This window comes from Neofelis nebulosa, chromosome 11 (genome assembly GCF_028018385.1).
Source record: "Neofelis nebulosa isolate mNeoNeb1 chromosome 11, mNeoNeb1.pri, whole genome shotgun sequence".
NCBI lineage: Eukaryota > Metazoa > Chordata > Mammalia > Carnivora > Felidae > Neofelis > Neofelis nebulosa.
Window position 1 is genome coordinate 94,601,477 of NC_080792.1, and position 11,193 is coordinate 94,612,669.

At 66.1% G+C, this 11,193-nt stretch overlaps 1 protein-coding gene across 1 annotated transcript in view; it reads left to right on the top strand.

The window, feature by feature from the left end:
- MMP17 (matrix metallopeptidase 17) overlaps nt 1-8,903 on the top strand; it is a 20,149-nt gene extending 11,246 nt beyond the window's left edge. The window contains 8 exon segments of the mRNA XM_058691636.1: nt 8-46; nt 48-66; nt 330-506; nt 1,960-2,059; nt 2,596-2,678; nt 2,778-2,930; nt 7,081-7,338; nt 7,963-8,903. Coding sequence (XP_058547619.1) covers nt 8-46; nt 48-66; nt 330-506; nt 1,960-2,059; nt 2,596-2,678; nt 2,778-2,930; nt 7,081-7,338; nt 7,963-8,303 — 1,170 coding nt within the window. The 3' untranslated portion in view covers nt 8,304-8,903.
- Nucleotides 8,904-11,193: the final 2,290 nt, after the last annotated feature.

An 11,193-nucleotide genomic window follows, 5' to 3' on the forward strand; every position in this document is an offset into this window, starting at 1 on the left:
CGACCAGCTCTCCGCGGGGGACGCCCACTTCGATGACGATGAGTCCCTGGGCCTTCCGCTCCCCAGGTGCGTGGGGCTGAGGCCAGGTCCCGGGGACCCCGTCCCACTCGGGCCTCAGGGACCAGCAGTGACCCCCCCCCCCCCCAGGGCCTCAGCAGTAACTGCACGGAACCGGCCCCGTCGAGGACCCGGGCCTCCAGCGTGACGGGAACGCCCGTCGCCTCACGCCCCCTCCCCGCGGGTGCCCGGCCTGCGCACTACGAGCCAGCCCCATCCGGTCAGCCTGGCCGTCCCTCCCCTGACCCCCCCTGGCTCCCCCGTGTTCCCAGACACCCACGATATGGACCTGTTCGCGGTGGCCGTCCATGAGTTTGGCCACGCCATTGGGCTGAGCCACGTGGCAGCCACGAGCTCCATCATGCAGCCGTACTACCAGGGCCCCGTGGGCGACCCTCTACACTACAGGCTCCCCTACGAGGACAGGGTGCGCATCTGGCAGCTGTACGGTGAGTCCGCCCCCCCAGAGCCGGGCCCGGGGCGCCCCGGGGACGGAGCCAGAAACGCGGGGGTCCAGGCCCCAGGACCCCACGGGATGGCTCTTTCTGTCCTGCTCATCTCCCTGCGCTCAGCGTCCAGGCCTCGCGTGGCCTGAGCGGCTCCCTGACGTGTGTGGGACGAACAAACGGGTGGTCTTTCGCGGGGGGGCCCCGGGCTGCAGGCACCCTGCAGGCCTTTGAACAGGGCCTCCGAACAGGGCAGGATCCCTGTCCGGCCCCCAGGTAGCTTCAGGTTGTGGCAGCTGGCACGGACTTGCCCCCGGCCCGTGCAAAGTACATACGTGCATTAAGGCGTCCGGTCTTTATGACCCGGGAGGTCGGACCTGCTGTCCCCACTTAGAGATGGGAAGGCTGAGGCCGGGGGGCACCCTGGCGGCCGACAGAGCCAGGACTGAACCCAGAGCTCAGGGACCTGCTGTGCTGGGGACGCAGCAGGCACTTGCATAGAAGGAGGCCCCACCAGGGAGCAGGTGTGGGCCTGGGGTGCAGGTAGTGGTGACATCCCCATGGTTCCCATGTCCCTGCCCCGACCCCCGGGTGCCCCCCATGACCCAAGTCTGTCCCCCATGACCCCCGGGTGCCCCCCACACCCCAGGCTGCCCCCCACGACCCCCAGGTGCCCGCCACAACCCCAGGGTGCCCCCCCATGGCGCCAGCATACTTTCCACCTCTCCTAACCCCCCTCCCCTGCTGTTGTGAGCGCCCCGGGGTCCACCAGGCTCTGACATGGGCACTTTCCTACTAGAGTAAAACCTACCACGTTAACCCCTTTGACGAGTACAGGCCGGTGGCATTGGCCACGTTCGCAGGGTTGTGTATCTGCCCCTTCTGCATGGTTCCACAACACTTGTCACCACCCCCCACCAAAGGAGACCCCACGGCCATCAGCAGTCACCCCCCCACACACTGCCTGGCAGCCACTGACCTCCCTTCTGTCCACGTCCACGGCTGTGCCCTCTCTGGACGGTTCGTGCAACTGGGACCACACGCCGTGGGCCCTCTTGTGCCCAGCTGCTCTCACCGAGCGCCCTGTCCGCGCCCCAGGTCCACGCTTCCTTTCTCTTTATGGCCAAAGATTCTGTTTGTCCCCTCGTGGGTGGACATGTGCATTGTTTCCACCTCTGGCTACTGTGCACATTCAGACGAGTTTTGGTTTGCACGCCTGTTCTTGGTTCTCTGGGGTCTGCACCCGGGAGGAGGTCGGGGGGGGGGGGGGGCAACACTCATTGAGCCCCTGGAGGTTAAGGAGGGGTCACGGGGACCCCTGTGTCTCCCCCTCGGGCTGTGATGCTGTGGCTCTGGTGCACGTGCAGGACCCACAGCTCCGCGTCGGGGGGGGGGGGGGGTCCCGGGAAGGGAGGGGGGGCCCTGCCGGGTTCAGTGCAGCCTCCTGTCCCCACAGGTGTGCGGGAGTCCGTGTCCCCCACGGCACAGCCGGACACCCCAGAGCCCGAGGAGCCTCCCCTCCCGCCAGAGCCCCCCAACAACCGGTCCGGCACCCCGTAAGCCGTGGGCCCCTGCCCTGCACGCTGTGGCCAGCACCTCCCCCAGCCATGGCTCAGGGGCCTGGACTCCTGGCGCTCCCGGGGCTAAGCCCTGAGGCCACCCTGCCTTCCTTACACTCCTCCAGACGGACGGCGGAAGGACACCCGCCCGCTCTTTGTCCCCGACCTGCGCCCCGTGCGCAAGAACGCCTGTCTGTCCAGATGCTCCTGATGTCCGCTCGCTCCGTGCTCTGTGTCGGCCACTCTGGATGGCGCAAAGGGGACTCGGGCTTTGATTTTTATTACTTGGCGTATAGTTGACAAACCAGAATGCAACTGTCTGAGCAAATGACGGGGGTGGGGCGGGGTCTCCTTAAGGGGGGTCCTTCTGGGGCTTGTGAAGCCCCGCCCCCCCAGAGTGGCTCAGGAACGGAGGCTCCCCCCAGCCCCCCCCACCCCCCCTCTCTCTGCCCCAGCCCCCACCCCCCCCTCCCCTCCCCCTGTTCGCTGCCCCAGCCCCCTCCTCCAGCCCTCCCCCTGCTCTCTGCCCCCAGACCCAGGAAGGACGTGCCTCTCCGCTGCAGCACTGACTTTGACGCGGTGGCCCAGATCCGCGGCGAGGCCTTTTTCTTCAAAGGTAACCCCCACCCGGTCCAGTGAGTGGCTGCCGGATGGAAGGGCAGCTCCGGGCCCCAGACCTGCCCCCTGCAGTCCCACCCCCTCTCCGTGCCCCCAGGCAGGTACTTCTGGCGGCTGACCCGGGACGGGCACCTGGTGTCGCTGCAGCCCGCGCAGATGCACCGATTCTGGCGGGGCCTCCCGCTGCACCTGGACGGCGTGGACGCCGTGTTCGAGCGCACCAGCGACCACAAGATCGTCTTCTTCAAAGGTGGGCGGGCTCCGCCCGGGTGCTCCGCCTGAGTCTCTGCTGGTGGGCCCCCCCACCCCCACCCCAGCCCGCCTCTGCCCCGGAGGCCCGGCCTGTGGTTTGCTCCAAGCACAGAGCAGGGGCCGGCCCACTCCTTTGTGCATGCCACCGATGCGCGCTTACTGAGCACCTACTGTGTCCTCCGCACCGCGGTAGGCACTGCAGGTACACAGCGGACAAAACAGACAAAGGTCCCCGCCCTATTCCACAGGGGGCACATGATGGGCACCTGCGTGAATGAGGAAGTTAGTTTCAGTTAGGGCTGAGGGAACATGCTCCAGCCAGAGGGAGCTGCCAGTGCAAAGGCCCCGGGGCAAGAACAGAGCGGCCAACGGGGCGGAGGGAGGGTGAGCGAGGACAGAAGGGCAGGTCAACACCTGAGGGAAGGAGCTGGACTTATCCTCGATGCATGGAGCCACGCGCAGCTCCCACGTGTCTGTCCAGGATGGCGGGTCTGTTGGGAGAGGGCGTCACTGCACCTTCCACACCCGCTCGCTGGGCTGGGGGTGGGGGGGTGCGGTCTTGTGGGGGCAGGACGGGACGCGGGGACCTGGGCTGGGGGGTGTTGCTGTCTGTGTGGGGGCGGCGTGCCTGCACCTGTGGGTGCCTCGGGGGCTGTGAGCCTTCCCGGTCTCGCCTGCTGCCCTGACCGGGCTTCCCAGTCCAGCCTTGTGTGGGGTCCCGGGGCCCCTGCTGGCTCCAGGGCCGCTGCCCGAGGCCACAGTCCCGGGGTTGGGACCCGCTCGGTGTCATCTTCTGGGTTTGGGTTATTTTGCAACATCCGCCCACGGGCTCCTGCATTGGAGTCTCCGCGTGCCGCCCCCCTCCCCTCCCCGCCGCGCCCCGCCTGTGCTGGAACAGGTGCGGCCTGGCGCCCCTTCCGGGGAAGCCCTCACAGCCCGCCCCCCACGCACATCCCGCACATCCCGCGCGGAGGGCAGGGACTCTGAGGCGCGAGCTGGCACTTGTGTTTTCGGGCTTCGGTCACAAAGTACAAATTGGGGGGTGTGAAGCAACGGGTTCGTTCTCTCGGCCGGGGGCCAGACGCCCCAGATCAAGGTGCTGGGCCGGTTCCTGCTGAGTCTGCGGGGGAGACCCAGCCCCAGCCCCTCCCGCCCCTGCCTGTGTCTCATCGGGCTGCTCCCCTCCGTGGGCCTCGGGTCTGTGCGTCCTCTTCGTAGAAGGACACCAGTCAGCGGATGCGCCCTCCCCCGCCCCCCACTCCCACGTGACTTCCTCTTAACTAATCTCGCGGCAAAGACCCTGTTTCTAAACAAGTCAGATTCTGAGGTTCAGGCGGATGTGAATTTGGGGGAGCATTGCTCAACCTGCAGCAGCTCTTTGAACAAAATTGGGGCGACCGTACCTCTTTGAGGAGGCAAGAATGTTCCGCGTGTTTTTTGAGCTCGTTCACGTCACCTGCCAGCCCCCGGTCCAGGTGGGGCACCTGTCAGTCACCTCTGCCTCTGGTGGGTGTGGTCCCCCCTGAGTCCCCGTCCTCGGGCCGAGTGGCCGTCAGGAGCCTGGCACACGGGAGGGCTCCCTGGAGGCGGCAGCCGTGATTTCAACGTTCACCAAAAAGCAAAACAGGAAGAACGGCGCCCGTCCTAGTCATCTGTTACGATCGGGAGCCACCCGCACCTGACTTAGCCCCGCGGGGCACCGCCTTTCAGAGGGACCGTCCGCCAAGTAGGCGGTGTGTGTGTGCGCGCCCTCCCTCCTCCCTCCTCTCTCTCCAGCCTCCTGTGCGCGCCGGCCTCCCCTCTTCTCACGTGACAGATCTTGGAGATTCCTTCCTGTCTCTACACAGAGTCTCCTCGGTCCTCAAACCTGTGTTTTGAAAAATAACGTCCGACTTCCAGGAAAGCTGCCAAAGCAGGACCTGAAGGCCGCGGGCTCGCCCCTCGTCAGCCTTCCGCTCTGCTCGCTTCCTCGTTTCCCGCGGACGGTTTATGCCCCTGCTGGCCAAAGAGGGGGTGGCACACGCCGGAGCCTTCCCACCGCGTCTGCCGCCCCCCCCCCCCAACACACCCCGGGCGCGTCTGGAGCGTCCGGGCCGGCGCCCCTCGGGCACATCACCTGGCAGCGTCTCCCCAGCAGGTTCAGGTTTTGCGCGTTCAGCAGGACCGTCCCAGAGGGACGCGCTCCGAGCTGCCCTGCCCGAGGCGTCATCTGTCTGGCTCTGTGCCCCGCCCCCAGGGCCGCGCATCTGCGAGGTTTTCTCCCCTCTAAGGTCACCGGCTCCTCGCGTCGCGGGGAGAGGTTGGCCTCTCCTGCCCCTTGCTTTGTGGGCACGCCTGCCCCCTGTCTGGGCCGTCTGGGGCCCGTCGTGCGGGCTCACCTTTGCTTCACCCCGCCCCTTCTCGGGCACGTCTGCCGTTCCCGGTCTCTGGGAAAGGATTCTTAGAAAATTATGTCTACTTTTAATCATGGCAAAAACACAACATGAGAAGCTACCGTCCTAAGCGCACAGTTCGGACGCGTTAGGCACCTTCACGCCGCGCGGAGCCACCGCCACCGTCCGCCGTCAGGACTTGTCCATCTTTCCGAACGGAAACTGCCCCCCAGTCCCCCCAGCCCCTGGCGCCCACCATCTACTTTCTGTGGATCTGGCCGGGTGCCTCAGACGCGTGCGGTCCTACAGCGTTTGTCCTTCGGGACGGCTCGTTTCCCGTAGCCTCGTGCCCTCAAGGTCCACGTGTGTGCCGTGGCAGGTGGCCGCACGTCCTTCCTTTCCAAGGCCGAATGCCATTCCATCGTCTGGATGGACCACGTCTCGCTTAGCCGTCGTCCACCGTGGTCACTCGGGTGGCTCCCACGTCTTGGCTGCCGTGAACAGCACTGCTATGAACACGGGTGTGCGAGTACCTTTGAGACCCTGCCTTCGGCTCCGTGTACCGACCCAGAAGGGGGCGAGTGGGCCCTCTGTGTTCGACTCTGAGGACCCTCCACGCTGTCTCCCACCGGCTCGCGTTCCCAGCAGCGGCGGAAGAGGCCTCCCCTTCTCCACATCCTCGCCAGCACTGGGTGTTTTCGGGTCTCTTGATAGTGGCCATCCTGATGGGTGTCGGATGGTGTCTCGTGGGGTTTGGATTTGTGTTTCCCTAATTAGTGAGGTTGAGCATCTGTTCATTTGTCTGTCGGACGTTCGAATGTCTTCCTCCGAGAGATGTCTGTTCCAACTCTTTGTCTGGCAAAAGACTTTTTATAAAAAGTTTATTTAGAGAGAGAGCATGCAGGGGAGGGGCAGAGAGAGGGGCAGGGAGAATCCCCAGCAGGCTCCACGCTGTCAGTGCAGAGCCCGACGTGGGGCTCGGACTCACAAACCTTGAGATCGTGACCTGAGCTGAAGATTTGGATGGTTGACTGACTGAGCCCCCCAGGCGCCCTTCTGGCAAAACACTTTTAAATGTTCTCCTCCTCCTCCTCCTCCTCCCTCCTCCTCTTCCTCCCCCTCCCCCTCTTCCTCCCCCTCCTCCTCCTCCCCCTTCTCCCTCCTCCTCCTCCTCCTCCTCTTCCTCCTCCTCTGCCTCCTCCCTCCTCCTCCTCTTCCTCCTCCCTCATCCCTACTCCTCCTCATCCTCCTCTCCGTCCTCCTCCTCTTTCTCCTCCCCCTCCTCCTCTTCCTCCCCCTCCCCCTCCTCCTCTTTATATCTTAAACTGTTTTTTTTTTAATTTTTACATATGGATTTGAAGTTCTTGGTGATTTCTAAACATTCTGCTTCTGCGTAAAGTCTGACAAAGGTGCGCACGCATGCGTCCGCTTACGGCCCTGACGAGTGCCCTTCCTGCCCTGCCCGTGAAGACACCCCGGCCCGCCTGTCGCAGGAGTGGGTGAGGCGCGACTGAGCAGAGCGGCCTCCCGCGGGCTGGCTGGTGACCCCGTTCCCTGTCCTTATGGCGGGTGCCTTGTGAGGACCTGGCTTCTCAGGCTGCTGGCAGGTGGGCCGAGCCCGTGCCAGGCACACAATAGGTGCTCAGTAAATGCTCATGAGGACCCCGGGGTGGGGGGCGGTTGCACCGGGGGGCCGGGCGGGGAGAGGAAGGGCTGGAGCGTCCGCCCCACGGGGCGGGCCGAGCTCTGGCCCACGGCCCTCTCTCTCACCCCCAGGAGACAGATACTGGGTATTTAAGGACAATAACGTAGAGGAAGGATACCCGCGGCCCGTCTCAGACTTCGGCCTCCCGCCGGGCGGCGTCGACGCTGCCTTCTCCTGGGCCCACAATGACAAGACTTATTTCTTTAAGGACCAGCTGTACTGGCGCTTTGATGAGCACACACGGCGCATGGACCCCGGCCACCCCGCCCGGAGCCCCCCGTGGAGGGGCATCCCCAGCACGCTCGACGACGCCATGCGCTGGTCCGACGGTGAGCCCCGTGCAGCCTCAGGCTCCCCACCTGGGGAACGGGGGGTCACGGCAGGCTCACTGGGAGGATCCCCCGGGAGCCGCCGCGCGCACGTGGGCCCCCCACCGCCATAGGCCTCCTGCTGCATCTCACGCACCCCTGGGCCTTTGCACCTGCCCTGCATCCTGCAGACACTGTCCAGACATCTGCACGCCCCCTCCCTCACGTGCTTCCAGCCCAAACAGCACAACCCTGCCCGGCAAAGGGTAGCATGCATCTCCCTTCTTGCAGGGCCCGCTCTCGGGGGGCCAGATGCCCCCTGCTGTTCTGTTTCCAAAGCTACATCCCCAACACCTAGAACAGCCAGGCACATAGTAGGGCCTCACTTAACATCCCGTAGGGAGAGAAACCGAGAGGTCATCTTGTCTATCTCCCTGCATTTCTGCGGCTGCCCCGAGCTTTCCCAGGCGTGGGAGGGCCCAGGGGCCCGCAGACGGCCACTGGGGCCGAGACAGACTATCCATGGCGTAAGCCGTTCTCCCGCTTCCCTGCGGCCTCGAGTGCCGCTCCCTCGTCGTCCCGCTGTCTAGCCTGAGTCTGCCCTGTGGCCTGCCCGGAGCTCACGCCCCCTCCCCCCCCACCCAGGTGCTGCCTACTTCTTCCGTGGCAAGGAGTACTGGAAGGTAGTGGAAGGCGAGCTGGAGGCGGCACCCGGGTACCCGCGGTCCACAGCGCAGGACTGGCTGGTCTGCACAGACCCACAGGAGGACCCGGAGGGCGAGGAGGGAGAGGCCGGGGCCCGCGCCCGGCCAGGACAGCGCGGCCAGAGCCGCTCAGAGGACGGCTTCGAGGTCTGCTCCTGCACCTCCCCCGCCTCCCCTCCCCCGGGGGCCTCGGGCCCGCTGCTGGCGGCCACGCTCCTGCTGCCCCTGATTGCGCTGTGGTCGATGGCCCCCGGCACTCTGACAGCCGCCGGCCTGTGGTGACAGGGCCGATGGGTCGCAGTGGGCCTCAGGGCAAGGACCAGCGCCCCCACGCCTCCGGTGCCCGGACCCACAGTTCCTCAGTGGCCCCGGCCTTGCAGATCCGGACGCACTGCCGGCCCTGAGCAGCGGCCTGGCCGTGCCCCTGCGGACTGGCAGGAGGCCAGCAGAGGGCGCCGCCCCCGGGCGGCTCAGCCGCAGAAGAGCAGAAAAGCAACCTACCACCTGTCCTTCCTTTTCTGCCACGAAGTGGCCTGACTGCCGTCTGTGAGTTGGGGACACTCTGTCAAGGCCCGGCTGGGGACAGGAAGCATCCCTGCGGCGAGCAGGCAGCTGGATCGCACAGAACTCAGCTGATGAGCCAGGGGACGCAGGGCTGGGGACGGGAGGGCATTCGGTGGCCACGCTGCCCCGAGCCCCACCGGCCAGCACAACCAGCCCCGTCTGTCGTCCATACTGCTGCCCCTGGTGCTCCCGCCCACGGGGGCTTTTGTCCCCAGTCCCCGCGGGCCTGCAGCCGGCTGCACAGGGAAGCAAAGGAGTCCCCCAAACTGGGGTCTCTCGATCCATTTCAAACAAACACGACCTTTCCCTGCTCCGTAAGCTCAGCCTCGGCTCCCTGGTGCACTGCGGGCAGGAGCTGCAGGGTGGGGTTCTCTGGGGCCTGGAGGGGCCATGCGGCCTGGCCCCAGGCGCAACTGCACTTTGGAGGGGCGGGGGCTTCCAGGAAGGCCCGTGTGGCGCTCGCTCCCTCCCCTGGGGATCCCCGACACCTTCCCGTCCAGCGCCCCCCGACCCTCCTGTCCCTCGGTCCTTATACCCATTTCACAGATGGGGGAGCTGAGGCCCAGCGGGGGGAAATGAGCCTGCTGCCAGCAGGCGGGGCCGGGGCAGGTCTTAGGACCAAGGCTCTGGCACGTTTGCCTGGGGCTCACCGACGGAGCCCCTCCCTGCGTGCACGCACTGCTCAGAGCGGACGTGCAGAACGCGCCAGCACCCATTCTCAGTGAGGCATCCGGGATGCCAGCTGCCAAAACCAGGGAGCCTCCCAACAGGAAGTGCAAGGAGGCGGTTGGGCGCCGGTCCAGGGACGGCCCTCCCGCCCAGAGAGCCAGCGACTGGGAGCTGTGCGGCCCAGCCAGGAGAGACCGCCTTTCCCACGGCCTAGCCTGCTCCCTATGCCTGTGGCCTAGCTCCCTCCCCCCGCGGCCTAGCCCCCACCCTGTGACCTAGCCTCCCCCGCTGCTGCCTAGCCACCCCTCCGTGTGGCCTACCCCCACCCCGCAACCTAGCCCCCGCCACGGCCTAGCCATCCCTCCCTGTGGCCTACACCCCCACCCCAGCGGCCTAGCCCTCCCTCCCCTGCATGGCCTAGCCCCCGCTGCCCGGCAGGCTAGCTGCCCCTCCCCTGCCCCGCGGCCTACCCGCTGCGGCCCTTTCCTTCCTAATGGAAGCCACTGTCGCCCCAGGTGTTAGGCCCTGTGCAGGGAGCGGAGGTCCCTCTGGTCTCAGGGTTCTCACTGGCCCTGAAGCCGGTGCCCGGAGGGCCTACAGGGCCTGGTTACAGCAAGTGCTTCCTACACAGCGTCACCTGGGCCTAGTGGAAATGCAGATTCCCAGCCCCGCTCCTATGATCAGATCACTGGGGGGAGGGGGGGAGTGTTAACCCCCCACCCCAGTAAGTGAGACATGGCTTTCTTGGGGGCCCAGAAAGGCTGCCCGGAGTAGGAGAGGCAGAAACAAGGGAGGAGCTGGTTGTACAGTCAGAGGGAAGAGGCAGGCCAGGGCGGGAGCAGCGGGTGTGAATGTCGGGTGGCGGGGGTGGGGGGAGCCCAGGAGGATAGGGCCGCCCATGGGGGATTCCCTCTGAGCAAAACCCCACACACTGGCTCTAGGGAGGGGCACAGATGTCTGCACGTCTCAGGAGAGTGCAGGCTCCTCCGGCCCCGCACCTGCACCCCTGCCCAACACCCAGCAGAAGAGGCAGGTGGGGAGCCCACCAGGACGCGGATGCGGGGATGTGCGGGTGCACTGCCCGCACCCCCCCCCCCCCACTGGGCCACACGGGGCTGCGTCCCCATCCATGTGTGTGGCAGCTGGTCCTCAGAGCTGGGAGGGGCTCTGCCGGTCCTTCCGGTGGGAACAAGCTGCCTCCTGCTCACCGAGGATGCCCCTCCAGTGGCCCCCCTTCATGGTCCGGCAGCTCTGGGGGCACCTGCCCCAGGCCCCCCAGGTGCACAGCGGCCTGGACCAGGTTCACGAGGCTCTCAGTGCGGGCGGTGGTCTTACTGCTGTGTTGAAGCCAAACGCTCTTTCCAAAAACTTTCCCGCCGGTTCTGCGTCCCGCGAACACAGCAGCAGCAGCAGGGGTCCCAGGAGATCCTGCCCGCACAGTCTCTGCGTTTTAGGGGAATCACCATTCAGACATCCGGAGGCTTGCGTTGAATTCTGGATTCTCAGCCAGTCTCTGTTTTTACCGCGGGCTGTGCCGGTCCTGCCTGGAGAACTGCCCCCCGCCCCAGGCGACCAGCAGCCGTGTGACAGACCCGGAGACCCCTCAGGAAAGGTCAGGGCACCGGTAGCCCAGGTGAGGACGGCCACGCTCACGCCACATTCCAGGCCCAGGTGCCGGCTGGCGTCCACGTGACGACCACGTGAGCAGGGGTGGCAAGTTTACAAAACACACCTACAGGGGTGACCAGGGGCCAGGACACAGCCGCTCCGGCTCCCACCTTGCAGTGGGGGAAACTGAGGCACGGGCTTAGCTCGGGGCGTGTGGCCAGCACCGCAGACGGGCCCGACCGCGCTGCAAAGGCTGGAGGTCTGCGGCCAGGTGCCAGCGAGACGGCGGGTCCCTGTGGTGTGCCCATGCGGGAAAGAGCGAGTCCTGGTC